A 24,674-nucleotide genomic window follows, 5' to 3' on the forward strand; every position below is an offset into this window, starting at 1 on the left:
GAAACATGCATTAATGCAAGAAGAGCAATGTCTTCAACTTCATGCAAACTTCCCAGGAAGAGAGGCTGTAGTTCCATCTTTTAATAAGCATTAGTGAGGAAATGAAATGACAATTGATAGTTTCAGCCCTAGGTATGTGTATGTGTATGTGTGTGTGTGAGTGTGTGTGAGTGTGTGTGAGTGTGTGTGAGTGAGTGTGTGAGTGTGTGAGTGTGTGAGTGTGTGTGTGTGTGTGTGTGTGTGTGTGTGTGTGTGTGTGTGTGTGTGTGTGTGTGTGTGTGTGTGTGTGTGTGTGTGTGTGTGTGTGCGCGCGCCTCTCACCCAGCTGTCCTCCTCGGCTGCGTCGGACCATCTCCTGCCTGGCCCCGATGCTTCCAAGGATGGCCTCCTCAAGCTTGGCCTTCATGTCCTTGGACTTCTTGAAGGTCAGACTGTTCATGCGTTCAAACGCCTTCTTGCCCTGCATGGTGAACACAACATGGGCCTTTGTTTCCGCGAGGCAACAGAGGATGAACGGACGAACAGAGAACACAGCAGCGAGTCGGGTTAATGTCACAGCACAGCACACGGCGAGGCAAGTCAGGCAACGCAGGTTAGTTACACTGTAAAATCCTCTGTGTTCATTTAACTCTGAGACGGTACAAATGGATCTATTCTGTACAGTCTCAGTTACAAATGGGTTAAGGGTTCCGTTGGTTCCATTTGTACACTCTTAGGCCCTCATTTATCAACCGTGCGTACGCCAAAATATGGGCGCACGCCGAAATTACCGACATTTTCGGCATTTAACATTTCCGGCAAAGCTTGAAATTGAACGTGACAACTTTCAAAACCCACGTCAGCTGCCGTACGCTGTTTTTCTGTCTTACACAAGCGGAGCAGCCTTGTCTGAACTGCTGAGAGGCTGTCACAGGCATCTAAACATATATGTATTTAATCTACAGCAGGCCGATGTCTTTCTGGAGTTACGGTATATGTGCAATATAATAAACCCGACGCGTCGCTCAATGCCAAATGTACCGTGCCAGGCTGCCAGCGCAAGTGGGAACTGCATCGGAGATATAGGTATATTACCCAGCCGCCAGTCCACCACCAGCAGCCACACATGAGGCTATATACGGTTTTGGCTGCACATTCATATAATGACAGTTGACAGCCCGGCCACTGCAGTGACTAACGACTGCGAGGCAATCTAAATAGACTGTCGAACGTGCATGGTCACTTGGTCAGTTGGTCACGGACGGACCACTGTGATAGAGAGAGACAGTTGCTTGCAAATAGCGATATGTGCGTGCGTGCGTGCGGGGGGTGAGGCGGGCAGCAAGGGAAGCGAAGCGAGAGGAGAAACAGACAGCTTTATTTAATGTGTCATGTAGGTGCGTGCGTGCATGACAGCAAGGCAAGCGAGGTGAGAGGGAAACAGACAGCGTAGGCCTACAACTTTATTTAATTCATGCAGGTGTTCGTTGTTTATTTATTTAACAACACACCAGTTAGTTGGGCTTGCAAGTTGCGTGTGCGTGCAGCGTGTGTGCGTCTGTGTGTGTGTGTGTGAGAGAGGGGGGTGAGGCGGGCAGAAAGGCACGGTAACCATGGTTTCCAGATCGTATAGCAGTGGTTCAGGTCGCAAAAACGAGGGAGAGGCTTGATTTCTTAGGGCGTGCCAGATCAAATTCAGCCGTGACATTTATTAACGTGAGAACAAAATTAAGGAAGGATCAGCTGTTTGCGATCACTTTATAAATGCCGTGGCGACGTGGGTGTACTATGAAACCTGCACTCGAATCTGTGGCAGATTTTACACTCGATTGATAAATGAGGGCCTTAGTTCCTATTAAGTTCTGAGGATTTTACTGTGTAGCACAGAAACGTGCAAAACAGAGCAGAGAGAACCTACAGCATAGCAGCAAAAAGAGAACCGAATTCATAGCAGAAAAAGGAAAACTTGTAGCGTGGCATAGAAGAGATTGTGATATAATAAATCTCTTCACCACCACTAATCAAGAAAAATAGCAACAACAACTTTATATGAACAGAATGTAGTGTAAAGATTGTTTGGTAAGCAGTATGTTAAGCTGTCTAGCAGTTTAAAAAATGTATATTTATGTTTTTTAGTTTTTTGTGACTTTCGCCTTTATTTTTTATAGAGGAACAAACAGTAGGCTGACAGGAAATGTGGGAGAGAGATGGGGGGATGACATGCAGTAAAGGCCGTCGGGATCAGGAGTCGAACCCACGCACACTGCCAGACTTGGACTACCGGCCAAGGTGCCTGGACCGCTGAGCCACGGCCCAGCCCGGCTAGCAGGTTAACGAATAAGAGCTCTCCCCAAATCCAAAACTCTTAAATTGAAAAAGTAACTTTAACATTGTTGAATAATATGAAGATAACATGACTGTATCGTGTAAGTTAATGCAACCGTTTCCAGGGTAATTAGACTAACTAGATTAACTGTGAAGTCTACTGTTGACAATTGAACCCCCAAGGCTGTCGATATTACCTTGTACTCAAAGCACGAAACACACAGGTAGAGGAGGTCAAGCAGGCGGTTCAGCTGGGACACGGACAGGTCTGTGAACCATTTCTGCAGGACCAGTTCATCAGCGTTCTTCAGCACCCATAGCAGGCATATCAATAGGCTGCGACTAGACTCTGCTGAGAAGGTACCATGTTGGCGACTTGTCTGGAGAGGAGGGGGAGAAAGACAGAAGAGGTCTGATAAGGTTTGATAAGTGCATACAGCGTAAACTTCTCTCCATCTTCCCTCTACAGCCCAAACAGGAACGTACCTGCGGGTTGAGTACGAAGCTGCTCGGTCTGGACATCGGGGGGACAGTGGAGGTGCCGGCTATCGCCATGGCCACGGTTTGGCTGATCATGCTGTTGGTGTCCCCCTCTGCCTCCTCTCCGTTGCCCCCGGCGGCTGCCCCTTGTGGACCACCAGGCCGACCCCACTGGTTATGAGACTCTGTTGGAAGGATTTGGGGTCGTGTCATGCACCAGAAGCTCGCAATGTGACACATTGTGAGCTTGTAGATCAGCCATTTACGGTGCGCAACACCCATTGGCAAAGTATTAATCAAACTTAAAGGAGGCTTGGGTAAGGCAAATGTACAAGTCTCGTAGGTTAAAGGAAACAAAAAGAAAAGTTATGAATTAGCCAGAAGCCATTTTAGGTCAGTAGAACATTATGTCACAGAGTAAATATGGCCTTGGCAGGTCATATGATAACCTTTTGGTTCTCAGAAGGTACAGTACAGTTGCAATGTACTGTATTTACATTGCTTAAGGTATTTTGCATTGTACCATCCCAACTGGATGATACGTTTGCACAGTGGAAGGGTTTGGGTATACGCACAATTGGAGACTTATATATGGGTGGAACTTTTGCCTCATTTGCTCAACTGCAGGAAAAATATAGACTCCTTAGGAGTAACTTTTTTAGGTTTCTACAGGTTAGGAACTACATCCGTAACTTTTCTCCCACTTTTGAGAGAGCTACACCTTCATCCCTAGATAGGTTCCTTCTTAATAATACAGTACCAGACGTGAGGGTGTCACATCTTTATGAATCATTTCAAGTGGCAAACCTACCTACTACATCAGCTATTAAGCTGGCATGGGAAAATGAGCTGGGGACTTTCAATTTCAGACGAGCTCTGGGAAGACAGCCTTGAAGAAATTAATGCGTGCTCTATCAATTCCAGACATTGCCTTATCCAGTTTCGAGTCATACATAGACTCCATTATTCCAAATTAAAATTACATAACATATACCCAGATATTTCTTCGCATTGTGACAAATGTAATACAATAGATGCAAATCTTCTTCATAGCTTCGCCCTTTGCCCTCGGATACAAAGATATTGGATTAAGATATTTGAGACGCTCTCTGATATTTTGAGTATTCATATTGACCCCGATCCTGTACTAATAATTCTGGGTTTGACAGACTCCATGCCTATGTTGACAAGAGCACAGAAACAACTCTTCTCATATGGTCTGATTACAGCGAAAAAACTAATTCTGACACACTGGAAGAAGGAGGAGGCTCCTGCATTTAAGCACTGGTTAAATGAAATTACACTTCATCTTGAGAGAATAAGGTATTTCCTGAGAAACAGGGAGAGCCAGTTTGATAAGGTTTGGCTGCCCCTTGTCCATTACCTGAGTAGAAACAATTAATAGACAGGATACCATTGATATGGTTGACTGTACGCCATTTTCTTTTCAGATGTTTTCCATGAGCTTTCTATCATCTTATTATAGTATGCAGTGTCACTGAGCAGTATGCGTGGGAGGGTTAAGGGATTTCTTTCCCTTTTTTGTCTTGTTTATTTAATTTTTTTCATTTTGTTTCATAAAAAAAGTATTTCATATCATAATGTTTGTAATAATTTATAATCTGTTCAATAAAAACATATTTGAAAAAAGGTATTTTGCATTGTTGCATCATGTTTCAATCCACCTCAATAAAAACCAATGAAAACCACTGGTTTATTTATTTATAACTTCCAAGGACAAAATATAACTGCATGTACAGTAACAGTATATCATATCTCTTGCGTGTGTGGAAACCTGAATGTCCAAACGTTTCAGTTTTTTAAAGATTTGTTTGCTCTTTGCCTATATTGATAGATCAAAGGAAACAGGGTGAGAGAGAGAAGGGGAGCAGCAAAAGGTTGTCTGCATCAGGAGTCGAACCCCAAACCATAACCCTACATCAGCAGCCCAGGTGCCTGGATTGCTACCCTAGAGGTCCGGGCCACTTTTGATGCTTTTGTGTGATGCTGCTATAGCATGATCACGTATGGCATTAATTCAAAAATAATAATTAAAAAGAAAAGGAGATAAGATGTTTCTGCCTGACGGCAACAATATCTGAGCCCACCTGTGAAGTCATGGAGCTGTGGCAGAGATTCCATGACGATGCCAATGAGTGGCAGGTAGAGTGTGGCAACCCGGGCCTTGACCTCGGGGTCTGCGTAGCGTGGGTCTGAGTCATGACTGGACAGAAGGTTATGGACCACACTCACTACCTTCTTATGCAACCCAAACATCCTATAACAGAGAGCAAGAATGACAAGGAGATATGCAGAGAGAGAATTAGCCTTTATCAATAAAATGTAAATATCAAGATGTAAAAAAAATACATATATGAAAATAGCTATAACTCACTAAGTCACCCAATGCATAGACACTCACACACACATCTGATCAATATACTGCTCCGTCATTGGCCACACCGTTTTGTGCATGACAACCAGTTTTAATGGAACAAGGTTCTGGACAGACACACACACGCCTCCATTGACAAAAACAGTCCCAGACAGACTTGTTGACTTCCGTCCTTACCAGCTAAAAATCGCAGGCTATGCATAATTGTCCTACAATCTACATTACCTCTATTTTCATTCCAACACCACAAAGCTGGCCTGTACATATACGTACACACAGTCAAAGTATACCAACCCGTCATTGTCTGGGTCCAGTATTACAGCCAACTCAGCCAGTACCAGGCCAGCCAGGTAGTGTTGTTCTCTGAAGGGGACAGACAGGTCAAACATGTTGGCTATCTTCTGGTCCTGGACGTGGGTGGAGAATCCAGAACTCTGTATGAGGAGGAGCATGGAGAGAAATGAAGGTTTGTTTGTTTTATTTGTTTTAGTGATCAATACAATTATGTTTTACAGATCATAATGCTCACTCAGGTGAGCTGATTGGCTGTCAGTGTATCACTCTGAAATTGCTCCCAATGATATCGTCCACCAACATTGTTGTCGTTATTGTTGTGGAGTGGACTCTGCCATCTACTTGAGTTAGCATGATGATTTTTAAAACTATATAGTTATAATTAGTTAATATTCTTGGTGTGGGGAAAAAACCTTTAGTTGACACTTTTTGGACTTTCCACAGTATGTGTCCGACTGACCTGTGAAGTAGCTGAAGAGACAGAGGGAGACGGCGAGGCGGGCGGTGTGAGCAGACCACAGGGCAGGTTAAGAGTGACATAGTGCTCATGGCTGCAGACAATCCTCAGGAAGTCCAGCCTCAAAGACTCCAGCGTTGGGTTCTGCAGGATGTAAAGCTTTGTGGACACCTGGAGATGAGCAGAAGCAGAGAGGATTACATTAGGCATGGCTGCAGACGCAGCAGCACAAATATAGGAATGGCTAAGGATAAATGTGATTATGTCTACAGCTATTCAATTCCCGAATATCTTTCAAATGGGGGTGTGGAACGCGTGTGTCAAATTAGAAGTCGGCGGGGCAAATGGTTCTTGAGTTATGTGGATTACAGATGTACATACACACAGAGACGTGGTGCATTTACATTAGGATTATTAGGATCGGGGTGTGCCTCATGGTGGAGATTTCTGCTCCACTGCGTGCACCTTTCTAGTCCGTTAAGATTTTGAAGGCAAAGCCTGCACTTTTAAGTTTAATGGAAAAGTTTAAAATGTCCTACTTGTTTCCAGTATGTCCTGATAAGGGTGAAGACAAAGCCTCTGTCCATGACTGACAGCAAGTCATTGAGAAAGAAAGCCAGACTAGTGTTGAGCCTCTCCACCAATTCCAGATCCTGTTCGGACCAACAACACAAGATTAGGGAATCAAGACATTTCATTTTATATGGTACAGATAACTGGATTCTGCCATTAGTTACCTTCTGGAAGCGAGAGACAATGTCACCAGCTATGGTGCTGACCAGGGCAGTGATGTCGTCCATGAAGCGTTCGGGGAAACGGTTCTTCCTTGGCGACTCTAGACGCTCTGAAAAGTACAGGTGCTGGATGACGCTTTTCACCTAAGGTCAGGGAGTCGAACACATATTTGAAACGGTTACATTTTGTTCAGACATAGCAAGAAATGCCAAAAATGTAAATAATCATACTTTTGTTCAGATTTGACGTGTACGCTGCAGTAGTCTCGTTTCCTACCATGAGTTCAAAGAAGAACCAGGCCTGCTGGAGAGCACCCTCCCTGACACTGCCACTGCTCACCACCCACTGGAGAGCCAACTCCTCGTGGAAGAGCTGGTGGAGATGGAAGGAGGCAGGGAGACAGTGGAAAAGACAAAATGTGTTTAAAACTATAACTGTCTACCTCATCTACTGGATCTTCATTATATATTTACATAAAGTTACTGCTTATTCGTTTTAGGCGTTTCAAAATGGGTTACCTTTACATGACATACAGTACTATTATGCTGCGTTTCCACATACCAGTCCCTGCGCCGCATCGTGTGCTTGTGCCATCGTTTGGTTAGTTTCCATATACAAGGACCGTGGACAGAATTTTGGCCCCACAGCCTGAGAGGTCTGAGGCAGGCTAAACATGAAGAAAACGGTGACAAGTAGAACACCGCTTGCTACTGGCCCTGGTCATGATTTCGGTAGACTAATTCAGAACATTTATATAGTTTGCTGCGATTTTTGTTTAATTGGTAATATTTTTGCAGTGGATTATCTGTGATTTCCATTTTTGGTGATTAATTTTGTGTACATGTGTTAAATAAACAGTTTAACATCCATTTGTTTCCATTTTACACTCTGGGTTTACAGACCTGTAAGGATCCATTTGGTTCGTACGGATAGGTGTCCGTTGCAGTGGTGTGTACAGGACAATTGGCCACTTTACATTAGGTAATGTTAAGAAGCAACAATCTCCAGTTACCTACTGTATGTACTTAAATTACAAAGGAATGTCAAAGACCGTAGTCTGCTATGCATTTCTGTGGATTTGAGAAGTGGTAGGCCTATATTGTGTTATGGAAACAGGAGATATTTGAGGTGCTGGGCCATGTGAGGCTGTGCAAGGCCAAAAGGTTGTTGTGGTGCTGGGCTGCCATATGGAAAGACAGCATAATGATTAGACAGCGTAATACTGTTATAAGCAGGCCTCTATGGTTCCATGATCCGAAACGGTTGAGAAATGACAGTTACCGTGTGGGGGTCCCTCTACTGTACCCCCTACTGTACTGTACTGGCACACCGAAATCACCATATATACAGTTAATATGTGCGTGTGTGTTAGGTTGCGCACAGGTGGTGAAAAACAACCATGCTGTTTTCGTGCTCACACACCCACCCACCCACACACACAGCTCTGTAGTGGTTGCACCACTCAAAAACACAAACGCACAACGTTTCGGCCTCTGTGGCCTTTATCAAAACGGTGTGCAGACTTATTCTTTCTTTGGCAGTCTGTTGTTTTTGTTCGAGCACCCGTTGAATTAGCCTGGGATGTGCGTGCACCTCCTGATCACTTAAACTAACTTGCTTACCTCTTGCGTGAACTGTGTAAAATTAACTTAGAAGACAAAAACCCTAATTAACTCCATCAAAGCCCAATTACCAATAATCCAAATCAATTAATCATAACTAAAATGTATATATCTGTCTTGATCTATTCAATCTATGAACAAAAACAAAAGAAAAGACAAAAAAAGTCCAGTAGCACTCCTGTGTCTTGCAAAACTGAAAAGGGTGTATTGGTTAAAGAAAAAGTGAGGTTTAAAAAAGAAAACAAGATCCATTAGGAGTTAAAGTTAGTGATACAAACTTAAACAAGATTCACATTTATGTGCAACACTCATATCACTTTAAAGACATGATGAAAATGCACTCGTCTCTCAGCAAATACAGATTATATAGAAAATATTAACCCCTACAGTGAAAAAACACAGTCATACATCATTAATGTGGTGAAGCAAGAGTGCAGTTTTCTTCATTCCTTTGAAGTTTTATGGTCTGATAAATTGCACCTGATTTCAGGTATGCATTCTCATCACAGCCCGCTCGTATACATTCAGAACAAGAGGCAGAACAGAGACATTCAGCATCCGACAAGACTCGACAACCACCAAGTACGACATTGACCGATTCAGAGGCACACATCCACAGCTCCTCCCCCCTGTGCAAATTGGCTCTACCTTTTTGGTGGGCAACCGTCCCGTTAAAGTTTGCATGAAACTGGCGCTCTCGGTGTGCGAAGACATGCGATTGCCACAGCGTTCCATGGCCTATGGATGGGATGAATGGAACGATGACAAACAAGGTTAGTGGAGGAGCAACAGGAGAGTGGGGTTGCACCTCCTTCTCCTCTGCACACAACGAAATGTGTCTGCTGGGACACACACACACACACACACACAGACTTCACACACACACACACACACACGCACAAAACAAACTTGCAATCCGTACATGTTGATCACACATGAACACAGAACAATTAGATAGGACAGGGGCACAGCTTAACCTTGATTTATACTTCATCATACAACAATCTCACAACACGTCATGGCACGTTGTGGGCTGGTAGACTATTTTTAGCAATTGACACCATTGTACGATGGAGTATGAATTAAGCATTCTTGCTAGAGTTAAACCCATAATGTGTACAGCTTCACTAATGGTGAGTCCAGTGAAATTAAAACATGACAAGCCATGCAAAGTGTGTCATGTAAATGGCTGCACAGGGCCTGCAGAGATAACACCTGGGATGTTTGCTTTTACCTGATGGCATTCATTCCCTGTCATTGTGCATCCCGCTTATTGACGGATTACTTAATTAGTCAAATAGGAATACAAAATGACAAAAGTGCTAATGAGGAGGGCCATGTTACTGGGTAGTTAAAGGCATGTCAATGCTGGAGCATTTATTTTGACACTGCAGAAGAAAGCTGCATTAATATAATATTTACAAATGCATTGCAAATGTATTAATATTATGAAACTGTGGACAATAGTGAATGTTCTTCTAAGTCATGGCTTGACATGACTTAGACATGACAGACTAAAATCAATCTAAAATGACAAAAGACATCACGTCATGAATATAGACAATTAAAGACAAAACCAAATGGATACTCACACCTGTGCGACACACACGCACACACACACACACACACACACACACACACACACACACACACGCACGCACGCACGCACGCACGCACGCTCCAGCCACTATGGTTATTGAGTTTTATGGTTAGATTCACACATCATGCTCGAGCCACTGTGAGTTCTATGGTTAGTCGGTTGGTTAGTCATGCAGGGATGAAAGTGGAGAGTATGGGGTTAAAAACAACAGAGGCCGATATGCTTAATGTAATATATACAGTATATGTTGTTAGTAGAAGAAGGAAAGAGAGGAACTGAAATTAAAGCTAATGCTCCAGCCTCTCCACTGCTAATGGATGTCTAGATATGACACTATGCTGTTCTTCCCACTACTCCAAAATGCTGATGATAAAGTGTGTCAAATGGTTTACAGTGAAGTTTAAATGTGGAGAACCTGAGGTAACGATGGGTAACGTAGGGTTTTTCAGAATTCGTGATCATGACTTCACTGTGGATTGAAAAGGGACTCTAGAATTATGATTGTATACTAAATCCAGCACCCCTAGAGAAAGATAGGAGTTGGAATTAGGGGAGCAACAGTTGAGCTAATTGCTTTAATCGGTTAAAAGGAAAACAAAAACATTTAAATGGCAAATCCAGGTCCAATCCAAGGTCGCAATGCATCACATCATGAGCTTGCAGGATTTAGTCAATTATTAAAATAAATAAGAATTTGTTTGTGTTGTATCCTTGAAAAACACTTCTCGGCTACTTGACTACCGGTAATCAAAAGAAGAAGAAAATAATGAAGGTACACTAAACAAGAAGGAAGGGATGACAGGCGAACACTAAACATGGTAGTTGAAGGTTGTGATGGAGACGGCGGGCTGTGACTCCCATGTGAGGGGTGTGGAATCATGGGAGTAGGGTGGAGGGTTTCACAGAAACTGTGATATCTTCAAGTTATGGTCTTGTTTATTTTGCTTTTGCAGTGCACCAGCAACCAGGAGCTCATTCCTAAGGTGTTTTAAAAGACATTTCCAAGTTATTATTCCTTTCTTTCACATGCTTCAGTGTTTGTCATTGTATTATCTCCAATGCTTTACAGCTGTGATATTTGTTGTACAAATAAAGTGAACATTTACCATATTTCAAAGAAAAAGCGTATTTACTAGGTATATTTAGTAGCTATACAGGGAATATGTAAATTATTAGTAGCTTTTGACTAGTACGAATAGATGATGTCATTAGTGAGCCTTCATGTGGAACTACTGCATTTGGAAAATATATTAAAAAACATACCGAAATGCCCAAAAGTATCAGAAATATACAATTCTGTCCGTCTCCCACTGACCAAATTCATTTTGCATCCGTTTTTCACCCTGAGTCGCTGTGTAAAACCCCAAGAAATGATGTAACATGCTTTTACACATGCACTGAGCTTCATGTTTTTCTGTTTTACACTCCCGATTAATTTTAGATTGGAAGCAGCAGAGCAGGAGGCGCGAAGAGGCATCAATAAATTAGAGTCTTGCTCAACTGCTATGAGAAGCGTCTTTAGCAGGGCGACAAACACGTAGCAACCGTTTCCACATTGAGACTGAGACACATTGAGACACATTGGACTGCTGAATACAGTCACAACTATTAATAATGACGTTTTAACCTAGGAGTTGTAGGTGTGAAATGAATCGAGACTGAGCAACTACATGGACTATATATCTTGACTAGAATGTACATAAAATTTACAAATGAGCTGTCCAAAATGGACAGCAAGTATCTGTATCTCCTGCCTACCTACAGTATGAACAGTCCTGTCCAGGACAACTGCTGCAATGAAAGCAAGACCTCTAGGATGGTCCCAGCCTGGACACAACTCCCCTATGGTGATATTTATTAATAGGTTTGCATTCACGAGAATACAAACATGATGCACCTACAGCATGAAGAAACTAAGTTTTGTGCTGATAAACTACTATTGTGTACTATTTATTGACTTTTCCTGTCATATTTTGACCAATATTTGGATTTGACACATACAGCCGACTGTAACCTCTATTTAATTACTAATATAATTACATGGTGTTTGCTATGTTAATCATAGAGTTGTATGTTTGCAATACAATCCAGCGATCCAGACAGGTCGAGGAAGCAGCCCTACCCAGCAGCAGTGCTGAGAGGCGGAACACAGAGGCTTGATGTCTGATAGTCTGTCTAATACAGCTTACACCATCTTGATTTATTTCACACCTAAAACTGCTAGCTTAAAACTTTGCAAGCACAATTCAATACTTTCCATGCAGTAGTGTATTTGTCTCAGATTTCTGTCAATCTCATGTGCGACATGTCTGCTCCATGCCCACAGGCGTGTGTGTTTGAGTGTGACGCTCAGTGCATGCGTAAACAACAGTACAACACACAGTAAGTGAGTTAAATGGTCGCCATTATGAATATGGTCTACTAAGCTGGCATAGTGCAATAACCAAAACCGTGCAGACCAAAAGTGAAAAGCATCACAGCATGTCTCTATGGTGAACAGTGAGACTGAAAGGGGAGGACGGGCGGTTTATTAAACCACCTGCATGGTTTCTGGAGCCGACCCAGGGCTGGATCCCCAAGGGGCGCTCTTACAGCCCATGGTGTGCACCCACGAGTTGGAGCGGTCTAGGCCCTAGGGGTGCCGGGGTCAAAGGGCACACGACAGGCAGGAGGCAAGGGAACACGCGAGCAGCACAGGGGGAAGGAGGCAAGGAACAGTAACAGGTTAAGTAGGACTGCTGGAAGAAGACACCAAGGGGCCCAAACAAAGGTTAGCCATCACTTATTAAAAAGGCCCAGTAATTATCACACAGGGGGAGAGTTGCTTGTGACGTCAGGCAGAGCAAGTCAAAAAGTAACAGAGACAAGAGAAAGACGGCTTTAGTTGAGAAGTAGCAGAAAAGGCAACAAGGTGCAGCATCCATCACAGTTACACTACATGTCATATGACTCCCTAATCTAGTAATCACTGCTCAAATACTTTTGGGGTCACAAGGAAAAAATGCATTTGAACACATTATAATAACCAAACTATATAATAAATATAACTGAATAATAGCATATCCTGTATTTTTACAAATTAAGTGTTGCTTTAATCATGTATCATGCATGTGTGCATGGGTGTCCACTGGTATACGTGTGTCAGGTTGCTGTTACAGGGGTTAGAGAGATAAGATGTCCTAGCTGATGTTTGCCTGTTGGCTATATGGTTGCACATGCCACGTAGTTGACACGTCTCTGCAAGTCATCCTTTTTGCCCAAAATCCACAGGTCCTCAGTTAGTATCAGGTATCTGTTAAATACATCATCTGATATCCATCAATGGGAATTCAACTGACATTGTCTTCTGGCACTAACATTAACATGGCAGCATATCTCTCCAATTCAAGACTCTCTGAAGTCCTGACACAAGTATAACTGTCTGTACCCCAAAAGTATTCAGCGGCAGACAACTTGAAATGCTATTATGCGGTATTAAACCACATGAACACGTAGCATAATATTCTAAGGTGAACATTCTGCAAAAATAACATATCTACAAGCTTGCAGATCGGCTATTTTCGGTAAAGAGATTTAGTATAGAGGAGGGGGAGGAGGGGGCCTAGTATAGATCCCCCCCCCCCCCCCCCCATTCAAACAAGTACATTGTGTATAGGGATATAGTGGTAAATAGACATTGGAGCGACTTACCTTGCTGCCAATGATGGAGCGGACCTCGTCGTCAGGGGAGGTGGGCGTGCCAGAGATGTCCGGGTTACTGTTGCTAAGGCTACGGGAGCGGTTGAGGTTGAGGCTGGCGGGTCTGACAGCAGAACGAGCCATGGTGGCATAGTGGACTGAACCCCCCAGACCTCCAGGGCCTGGAAATCAAACAGAGGAAATGAGAAGACAACTTCAATGGCTGACCCAAGTGTGTGTGTGTGTGTGTGTGTGTGTGTATATACACGCACGCACGCACTCACGCACACAAACACACACAGTTGGACTTTGGACTTGATTGTAATCGTTTTACTTCATAGTGTGCTCTCTCTGTGTGAAAATGACTATTATGAGGAATATTTGGCAGGCAAAATAAACATCTGGAAAAAGACGGTACTGTACGTGAAAAAGAAAGGAGACTAATGTGAATCCGGTTCTGTATCCTGGGTACTTGTATTGGAAGGTTTCAAAATAGGTAAGCGACATCAGAGGCAATTATAGGGTCAGATGGAACACTGTAAGCCTCTTTCCCACATAGAATCCATAACATTGCTTGATAAAAAGAATACCTAGCAAAGGTAGTGTATTGTCATTTACATAATGGTCCAGTTCATGAAGAAGTTCTGCATAAGGTCTGTTCGCACATTAGATGACTTATGAATACAGTACGTAATGATCCTGCTTTGAGGGTGTAGAGCTATTTTTGGTGAGCAACACCAGTCGACTATACAACAAGATTGCCAACCAGTGGCCTCTTTTGATCACGCTCTTCACCATGCCATGAATAGCTCTGGTTTGCTAGGCGACCAAGTAAAATAAATTAACTCTGAACTGAAAAACATCCACCTGCATGTAAACAGATTTTTTTGAATGGAGGAGTAATGTACCTGTTGAGTTCAAGGTGGAGTCTGTGGGCAGGCAGGCAAGCGGTGGACAAGGTGGATGTAGAGGGACAAAATGCAAAACAGAAACGGCAAAAGAAAGGAAAGAAACAATAAAAGATGGTAGATAAATGTTCTGACGTTAAAGACGCCTGGTGAAGGGGAGCTGTGGGTCGACATTGGAAGGGGGTTAAAATGCCATGCACACATGCGCGAGATAAGGACATGCAGAATGAAAATCTATCTAAATGTGAGGCGGTAAAAGGTTTGATAATGTCTACCTGGCGAGGGCGAGTTGGGGTCGGTGTTGGGAAGGCGGAAGACATAGTGGATATAGGACGAGAGAAGGCTGTTGCGGCCGTGCATGTCTTGGCTGGTGTCCAGGTATTTGTGGAGACGGTTCACTATGGACGCCATAACTTCGAAGGATGCCTGTCCTAGATTTACTGCGCACACACACCCACACAGAGAAAACACAGTAAAATGAGATAACACAGAAAGCAGCTTTGAACTGTCACAGTAAAACCCTTTTTGTGTAGTGTGTGCATTTCTATGACAACATTCTCAAACTTGCTTATAACCTGAAAGCTACCAACAAATGTAAATGGTACTACTACTCGGTAATGTGTGTTTAAAAGGCCTCGCAATGTTCAGGTACAGTTAAGGTCATATAAGGAAATTGTGTCAGCACTGTATACTGTGTATGCTGCGAAAACGAATACATGGTTTGAACTATGGAATTTGATTTGTTTCACGGCAACCTCACTAAGTCAGCACAAGTGTACAGCGTGTGTACAGTGTGTACACTGTGATGAGAACATCCTGTGAACTATGGATTTTTTGTATAGGTAGTTCAAACTTGAAGCAGGTTATTAGCGTTCAATCAGTGGTCTCGTGCCACTGATCCAATACAAGCTCAGCATGAACCCACAACACCAGCATGAACCCACAACACCAGCATGAACCTGTAGAGAAGCTTCCCAGTTAGATCCGTGGCTCCTCCTGGCTGAGTGTCAAGAACTTTAATCCACGAAGACAGTAAACCCCTGATAGCAAATAGCCAATTTACAAGCCCACAGCATGTAACACATAGATGTGTTGTGACCTTATAGATCTGCTATTTATCATTCATTATTTCTTCTTCTGATGAGCAGGCCGGTGCCTTGCATGGTTGCTTCGTGTGAATGTAGCACATAATGTGTCATGGATTTTGATGCATCTGTGCCATTGCAGTGTGTGTGAATGGTGGAATGTGAAGTACACTATAAAGCGGTTTGAATGGTCGGAAAGACTAGAAATATCACTGGTCAACAATGAAAACATTGTCTCTCTGAACACGTTAACTATGGATGCTTGAGACGACAAACACTCACACACCTATCTGCCCGGCAATGACTGGCGGGCGCACCACCAGCAGCACCAGCTTGTCCAACAGAAGATGGAGAAATCGAACCACCGGCTCTAGTTGGGAGGAGTTGAGTGCTGCGATGCTGGACTTCAGTTCGGCCTCCAGGTTGTTCTCCATGATGCGCATGTCTCCTATCCTGACTGGGAACATGTGCTCGTCCAATGCATGCACCAGTGCAAAGAACTTATCCAGGTACTGGTCCTTGATGCAGGGGAGGGGGAAAGAGTGGAGGAGAAAGAGAGAGTATAAAACAGAGAAAAGACACGGTTGAGAAAGGGGTAGGGAACGTGAAAGAGTGGAGCAGCAAAACCACAAAGAGGAGGTAATTGGAAGGGGGGAGGGGGGTCAGAGGCGAGAAAACATGAACAATGACAAATAACGTAGAGAGGAGAGAGAAGAAACTCAGTCAAAGTGAAAAGGGACTTGATAAACAAAAGTAAGCTAAGATTTCGTGTTCTATAGCTGTGAACCAACACTGGGATGTGCTCCAATATAGCTCCCCAGTAGAGAGAGAAAAGTTGGTGCAAGAACATGGGAGAACCCAGCGAGTCTAATCTAGCCTTGAGCAGTGATTTATGAGCACATTAGCCCCAGTTAGGATCCCAGGGACCACAGTCGACCTCTCCACACCACGGCCGACAAAGAGATGGAGTGGACCTCAGTAAATTATTAGTGAGGCGAGGTTCAGACGCTAATGAACTGGCACCATGGAGGAACGACTGCCCACAAACGAGTGAAAATGTCGGAACTCCAGACTCCTGGGGATTTTGTTTATTCACTTGAATTTAAAGTTCACGGAAATTCCTTGTGTGTGAAGCTTCTGGAAATCATTCAATGACCATCCATCTTGTGTCGGTGGCTTTTTTTCCCTGGTTCTTGTTAACCAAGAAGGTGACCTTTTGGAGGCAAGTGTTGCCACAGCAACTCAAAATCTAGTCTGTAAAAGTAATTCAGTTAATTGTTTCAAAAACCATTATGAGTCATGGCTGATGACTTGGGGAATGAATTGGGGAGTTTAAACACATCAATCATATGATTTTCTGGGTGGTGCAGAAATCAGACCTGATGACAAAAATAGCCAATCTACACAAAAGATGACTTTGACCTCTTTATTGATAATAAATTGTAACACACGTAGTGAAGCACCGCTGGACGGATAGGCGGGAAACACTCCCAGTAGGCCAAGGAAGAATCTCCACCCAATTTATTTTCAAAACAGATTAAAGCGCCACCATGAGACTGATTTCTGCTGTTACTAGTCCTCATGCAAATCGGTATACATTATCTCTATCTCATAGTCATGTGATCAAGACTTATGTTACATTTTTCATATTCCACGTCGATTGGCTATGATTGGCTTGTTTGATAGCACATCAGTGTTGTCACTTGTCACTGTGTAAATTAACATTTTTTGTTTACACGATGTGTATTTTCAGACATTAACCCACTTAAACCAAACTTGACCTTTGGCTCTGTACTTAGTCTTCTCTTTTTTCCCTCAACACCAAATAAAACAAATCTAGCTTATCTAACAAGCTCACAACGCGGTAACTGCCAGGTGCAGAAAGCTCTTTATGAACATCTACAGTATAATTAGTTTCGAGAAAGTTTCAAAAAAATCCTATAAAAAAAGGATTTGGCACCCCCTCTGTGGTAACTTTGAGGTTACCCTAGGGGTCCCGGATCCCCTGTTGAAGACCCATGGAGCCGTACGGGAGCACAGTCAACCAAGTATATATATTAGGGTTTAATTGGCTATGGTAAAGGTAAGGTTAACTTAAATTACCTGTGTGTGGATAGATGAGACAGTCACCACTTCCACATTGAACACTCCTCGGTGGTTGTCCACCCACTTCATTCCTGGAAGAGGAACCTGGAGTATGAAATTACGTGTTAAACAAGTGTTGCTTACTCATATAGCATTATATCACTATATGTTTTCCTGTGTCATCTACTGCACTATGCCAATTATCATATGTTGAGGGTAACTGACAAAGGCCCATACAGGAGGAGTCACTGTATGTCTTACCTCAGGAGAGAGAACGGAGTAGGACTGTGGAGGCTTCTCCAGAGACACAGGCAGACAGAAGTGACCTGTACGCAGACGTCCATTCTGTAGCATAGGGATCCACTGAAGGGGAAAACAAATCACGTTGTCATATATATTTTCATACTTTGCCACGTGCAAATTATTTAAGAAAATTAGGGGTAAATCGTGCAGAGAGACAGAGACTGGATGTCTTGCACCAGCATGTCAAGAGTTAACACTCAGTCGAACTGTTTTACCAAACTCCATCCTCTAGTCACAGCATGAAAGACTGATTGATTTTATTTAGCCTATGGACTATCAGACACAGAACAATAGCAACACTTCAAAGGGTAACATTTGAAAGTGAAAACATCATATTTCCAACATGGTTCCAATGTGTTACATGTTTAAATATTAGCCCATCAAGACAGTCCTCTCATGTTTAACTGAAAATTAATTAATTGATATTAATACATCTGTGAAGACCTTCGTCAAGGTATGTATAAGAGGCCCAGGCCGTAGCGTAACGGTCTGGGCACCGGACTGGTGATCCAGTCGCGGTGTGCCGCGGGTTCGACTCCCGGACCCGACACGGCCTTTACCGCATGTCATCCCCCCATCTCTCTCCCGTTTCCTGTCAGCCTACTATCTGTCCCTTAAAAAATCAATAAAAGGCGTAAGCCGCAAAACAAAAAAAAAAAAAAAAAAAGGTATGTATAAGATACCTAGATAAGTCAAAGTATAAGTTGTAGATCAATGTGCATATTGAAAATAAGTGAGCCCACTTAGCTATGAGAACAAAATCTAGAAAGTGTGTGAGTGAGTGAGTGAGTGAGTGAGTGTGCGTGCGTGCGTGCGTGCGTGCGTGCGTGCGTGCGTGCGTGCGTGCGTGCGGTGTGTGAGGTGAACAAGCTTAAGTTTACATGAGGGCCTGTAATGCAAAAGTGTGTTTTGTAAATAAAACACAGCATGAGCGCATAGCCTACCGTGTATCCCACAGGGGTCTCCAGTGGCGTGTTCTGTTTCTGCTGGCAGCTAACGTGGTAAAAGGTGAAAAGAATGTGGTGGTGGTCCGACAGAGAGGCGGGCAGCTTGATCTTGATCTCATCGTGGAAGTCAGGGGATCTTAAGAGGACAATATGAATCGTTATCGTAATCTGCCATCTCATCCCACTCTATCAGACCTCATAGTACCTCAGCTGATTGAGAACTAACCTTTAAACTGTTGTTGATATAGCATGAGACTCAACACAGACAGCACATGTGTAACAACATGTTTACAGTGGAGAGTTGTTTTGGTACTAGCCCAGGATGAGAAGTACCTGCCACAAGCTAGCAACCTAGGGAAGTTTCCATCCCACACACTACTGCATATTAGAACCATTATTCTATAATTAAAATAAAATGTCTACTGTTTGTGGCTAATTTGTTGTTTATAACTTGGGACGTATGGTCTGCAAGGCAGAGGGAAGGCTCACTGTGGAAGTCAGGGAATCTAAAAAGGAACATATAAATTAAAACATGTTCAAAATTCTTTAGTCCCATAGGAGGAAACTTGCAATCCAGGGCACAGTAAACAGCTGGACAGTTCAAAAGGACAACCCACAAAGCCTGTGACCCATCATCAACAAAACCACTATGATTGTTTAGATGCTTAATACAGATGGAAATTGGCTCATAAGGGCAGACAAGGGGACTTTTTTTTTCTTATGGGAACAAACATTTCGTTTGTGGATAAGAACAGGAAAAGTCCTCGGTGCAAAAGAGCAGCATGAGGAGCAACCTTTTCCCTAACGGAAAAGATAACACATTATTGGCTGAGCAGAGAACCTCAAAACCAAAAACATACAAAAGTACAAAGGTGGAATGCTTCTACATAGATCAACGCTAAATGTTTTAGACAAGCTAACATTTTAACCAGCCACAACTTTGAATCAGGAGTGTGGACCTAAGAGTAAACACAGCTCAAGTCAAAACTTACACAGAACCCAAAACTTTTAGCAATCTATTTGTCTTTTGACAGTGTTGACGACAAGAGAAATATGGTGTGATGGCTGAGTGAAATGCAGTCTGTAATTGACCATTAACCGTAAGCAGGAGATTGGGCTGCAGAGCTCATGATGGATGACCATCTGGTCTGGCCAGCACATCGGTCACAGGTTGATTAACTTTAACCTTGGAGTTGTGACCCCTGGGTGACAGACGACAAACCACTCGTGTCGTAAAGAACACGTAATAGTGGTGATAAAATATTAGAGCGCCCTGAGCTCGAACATGGAGTTGAGGAACCTTTGCCAAGGACATTGCTGGATAATATCCAACAGGTTAACTTAAAGACATGGATTAGTAATAGTAGTTATGATATACATAAACATTAGTTTGGGATAGTAATTTGCATTTAATTTTTAATCCATCAGGTTAAAAAAAACAGCAACTTAGGTTTTCTCTGGGACTTTATTTGGTTTATCTCCAAATACCCCAAAATAATTAAATTAAAAAAAAGTTACTGTACCTGTTATGGTACACTACAGCCGTGTATGCCTCTTTTGCGAAATCGGCACAGCTGGATTTGCCAAATATCACCTAGGAAAAAGTGATAATAGTATTAATAATAATTCCGACAATCGGATAACAGTCACATCATGCTCATTTAGGTTATGTTCACACGGTTCTCCTTTTATTTAAACTGTGTGTGAACACATCCATAGGTTTTTGTAACATTGAATTATTCAGGGGGCGGTCTATTGAGCTACAGTTGCAAATGTACCATCTTACCAGTTACAACAGCAGTACAATTTATTTTTAAAACTATGTAATATTAATCATTATTTAATCCTGTGAAAAAACAAGCTTGTCTGTAAGCATCATGTGTGGCAGAGCAGGCGAGCACATACTTGACCACACATGAAGGAATAGTTTCAGGCCATACCCCGTTTTGTCTTTAGAAAATGTTATCATGGCATACCGGCATAGCATTGTTGGGATCCTCGCCGTTCATAAATTGCACTTTGACTGTGATGTTCCGGGCAGAACCTTGGCGATTGGCAAAGTTAAGACTCTGTGGGTTGATATATAAGAGGTTCCTGAAAAAGTAATAAACACAGACATTCAGATACAGACAGATCATAGTATAAGAGACTAGAAACAAGGCACGTGGATGGTGATGCTGCATAAGCAAATAAGCACAAAATAAACATTAAGACAATGTATATTTGTTACCTCTGGATGAAAAACAAGATTACGTAAGGGTAGGGTTACTTAATTACAGTATTGTATGTCTTGGTTACTCATTAAATCAATGACATAACTCATAACAAAATTTTGGGTTGAAGAAGTTGCTTTGCTTTTCATTGCTTTTCACGTTCAACAGGCCAAGTTTACTTAAACTTGCATCAGAATTTGTCTACTGGTAAATGGGGGCCTGGCAGGGAGGCCACCATGGTGACTATACTGCGCTCTTATAGGCAGAGAACGGAGGCTTGGCCTGTCAATCATCCAGAACGGTACAATGTAACAAAGCTGGCCTAAAAGAGCAGGGGAAGAGGAGTGGCAGTGGCTAATCATGGAGCCACCCTCTTTGTAAAAATGAAACAATTTTGCTGTCCCAGCAAAGTTGGGGCAGCACAACATTCAAAGAGTGGTCTATGAACAAGTGTACCTCTACGTTGCAGTTAATGTGATCATAATGAAGAGTTAAGAAAATGTGTCCTACGGATGTTTAGTTTGTATTGTTGTCTACCAAATTAAAGTATAACAGAAAATGATTGTCGTTTGTTTTATGTGTTAATATTTATAATGTCCAGGACTCCAGTGAAATTTGGAATCCGAACATTGTGGAATTTGGTAAATTGGATATTGTTTTCTTCCGCGTGTGTGTGCTCGCGTGCGTGTGTGTGTGTGTTGGGGGGTCCCTAGCACAGGAAGTGAGGAGTCACCACGGATCAGCTGAGTGACCACAGCAATGCAGTGGACTTGGCGTGGGAGTGTCCGCCGGGATCCCAGCTGCAACCACATCTTACTGGTAAGTGTGGGAATCTCTCCTCCCTGATAATTAACTTTTCTGTGATCTTCCCCCGTCTATCTTCCATCCACCAGTTCCCAAGATGCCCATTCTTCTTCTAACACTTTTTAATGGCGGCTTTTATGTGGAAATGTAGAATTTGACCTCTAATGGTTCCCAAAACACTGTGACAGATCAACATGACCGGTAAAAGCACAAAGATTAGTGGTTGGGTCATCTCATCAGATTAATCAGTACAGTCAGTCACCATCTGTGGAGGCATGAACTATACATGATGCGTGTAAAGTTGGCCGAGTGGCCAAGGCTCCAAAAAGTGACAGAATCCAGCAATACCTTTTAGGGTGTTTTATTTCTTGGTAACCCACTTAACTCAACATCTGGCTAACCATGGCCCATGAGTTAACTTACACAATTACCTACTTTAACTAAACCAATTTGAATACATTTCAGATACATTACACAACATCAAGATAAATAGAAAACATAACACAAGAGCTCTTGTAACCCAGACAGACACCCCTCCTGCTCTATAGCACTTGGTACCTTCCTCCACTCAGTCAAGAGGATCACCAGTACTGCAGGAGAGCCAGGTGCCAAACGATCATAATTAAACACAATTGACAACATATATGCTGTAAAAATCTATGCACAGTACTCGTGTTCTCTTCCACCATTCACTGCGAGTTACCAATATAACAAATATAAATATGCACTCATGTCTATTTCCACAGTCTTCCAAGCCGGCCGACAACGTTAGTTAATTGGATGCCACTGTATGCCAATGTGTATGTGTATAGGGCACGGCTGCCCCATGACAATGCGTTGTAAGTACAGTCAAAGGAGAAGTCATTACAGGCAGAGAGTTCTCAACATTAGACCAGGTGGTGTACAGAGTCTGAAATGGAATTACAGTATGAGCATATATACAGTATAATTTACCAAAGTAAGAAGACAACTGCTTTCTTGCTTTGAATAGTGATAAACATTTGTTGCATAGTAACGGCAGAGGTTTGTCATTTTGTGCGTCATTTAGTCCACTGAAATATTTGGGTGTTGAATGAATCAGTCATGCACGATTGTTCAAATCAACTAGTGCAGTGGTTTTCAACCCTTTTCATATCAAGGCCCATTATTTATTGGGCATTTGAGCCACGGATCACCATTTGATTTATTTACCATTTCATTTAGCCTATCAGACCCAAAACAACATTTTGTCCACAATTCCATGCTGTTGGTACCACAGGAGCGATAACAGTCAAACATTGACCGAAATAACAATTCTTCTACATTCTCAAATTGTGTAGACTTCTTGTAAATTAAGTAATGCAGATTTTAACAATAATGTCACTGTTGAGAGAGTTTTTGGAGAGAAGGCTTCCGCACACCCGGTAGCCAATTTGGAGCACGTGCGACGGTGACGAGGCATAGGAGAAAGGAGGGACACCCGCACACTGCATTTATTTTGTTGTCTCCACCAGGCCGAAGGCATGGGGGGAGTGTGTGTGTGTGTGTGTGTGTGTGTGTGTGTGTGTGTGTGTGTGTGTGTGTGTGTGTGTGTCCGTGTGTCCGTGTGTCCGTGTGTCCGTGAGCAGCTAATCTCGGCCACCGTTAACCCGGTCGATGCCAAATTTTGCACACACACTCCCTGGATGCCAACGATGAACCTCTGCCCCAAACTTTCCAGAACGGCCTGTTATAGCGCCACCAGGAGGCCGCTTTGTGCAAAACAAGTTTTTGCACAGTACACCTACAGATTTTGTCCAAACATCACGCAAATTGGTACACAGTCTCTCTAGAGCCATTCAACGAAACCGGTCTTTCAGATTTCTCAGACTCCATCCTGATTGGTTAAGATTGGCTTCCAAAGTTCACAGGAGTGCTCAGTTTCAAACAAAATGCTGCAAATCATGAACACATCGCGTGATTTCCGTGAAATTGTGCACCCACATTCCCACTAGGCCGAGGACGAAATGCCACATGAACAATTTCAACTCAGCCTCAAGGTGGCGCTATAACTGGCCGAAAAGTGTTTTTACCTCTAACTGCAGGGATCTGTGGATAACTTTGTATGCCAACTCCCTAGAGGCCAAGGAAAAACCTTTGCCTGGAATTCTTCACATCTGCTCTTTATAGCGCCACCAGGAGGCCGACATATGTAAAACACATTTTCTATTATTACTCCTTCAGATTTTATTTACTTTTGTTGCCCTTTTATCCAACCACCAGATGAAGGCAAGCTGCAATGTCCTACATTCCTATCCTGGTGGAGACCTGTGCCCAGAAGGGCACTTTTTCTAGTTTTATTTATTTTTAGCAGGAAGGTCGCAAGACAGAAACTTTGCTATGCTTTAAAATAAATGCTCTTCAATCTGGCAAGTGGCAGTGTGCAGGTGTTCCTCCTTTCTCCACTGTTGAATGTAAATTTTACACTCTCAAGAGTTAAAGGTCTACAAGGGTCCACTTGGATACCAACTCTCCATCATTTAGCTGGGGAACACCTGGAGGAAGTTGGAACCCCCTCAAGGACCACTGGTCAGGTCCCCGGACCACTGGTTGAAAACCACTGAACTAGTGGTAATTCTGATTTGCTAAGGTTCGATCTTAAGGGTCCACATGCCATTGACTGTAATTGTTAAAATTGTCAAATTTAAAAATGGTGCAGCCATTTTTAAGTCATGCAACAACATGAAGGAATACATAGTTATTTAACACTCCAGGAGTACATGTGTACATGTGTCTGCTCAACAAC

General features: G+C 42.8%; 1 protein-coding gene across 4 annotated transcripts in view; it reads right to left on the reverse strand.

The window, feature by feature from the left end:
• dock7 (dedicator of cytokinesis 7) overlaps positions 1-24,674 on the reverse strand; it is a 72,931-nt gene that overhangs the window by 23,653 nt on the left and 24,604 nt on the right. For 3 of the 4 annotated variants that reach the window (XM_083767286.1, XM_083767285.1, XM_083767284.1), the window contains exons 15-32: positions 20,870-20,987; positions 20,417-20,487; positions 18,891-19,029; positions 17,905-18,006; positions 17,662-17,748; positions 15,845-16,076; positions 14,749-14,913; positions 13,578-13,747; positions 8,936-9,025; positions 6,942-7,037; positions 6,668-6,808; positions 6,470-6,583; positions 5,934-6,101; positions 5,474-5,613; positions 4,893-5,062; positions 2,791-2,969; positions 2,502-2,684; positions 322-460 (exon numbers count right to left, since the gene is read on the reverse strand). In XM_083767286.1, coding sequence (XP_083623412.1) covers positions 322-460; positions 2,502-2,684; positions 2,791-2,969; positions 4,893-5,062; positions 5,474-5,613; positions 5,934-6,101; positions 6,470-6,583; positions 6,668-6,808; positions 6,942-7,037; positions 8,936-9,025; positions 13,578-13,747; positions 14,749-14,913; positions 15,845-16,076; positions 17,662-17,748; positions 17,905-18,006; positions 18,891-19,029; positions 20,417-20,487; positions 20,870-20,987 — 2,504 coding nt within the window. The remainder of the gene's footprint in view (positions 1-321; positions 461-2,501; positions 2,685-2,790; positions 2,970-4,892; positions 5,063-5,473; positions 5,614-5,933; positions 6,102-6,469; positions 6,584-6,667; positions 6,809-6,941; positions 7,038-8,935; positions 9,026-13,577; positions 13,748-14,748; positions 14,914-15,844; positions 16,077-17,661; positions 17,749-17,904; positions 18,007-18,890; positions 19,030-20,416; positions 20,488-20,869; positions 20,988-24,674) is intronic. The other variant, XM_083767287.1, reaches the window with a different exon arrangement.

The sequence above is a fragment of the Protomyctophum parallelum genome (assembly GCF_964188405.1).
Source record: "Protomyctophum parallelum genome assembly, chromosome: 6".
Taxonomy (NCBI): Eukaryota; Metazoa; Chordata; class Actinopteri; order Myctophiformes; family Myctophidae; genus Protomyctophum; species Protomyctophum parallelum.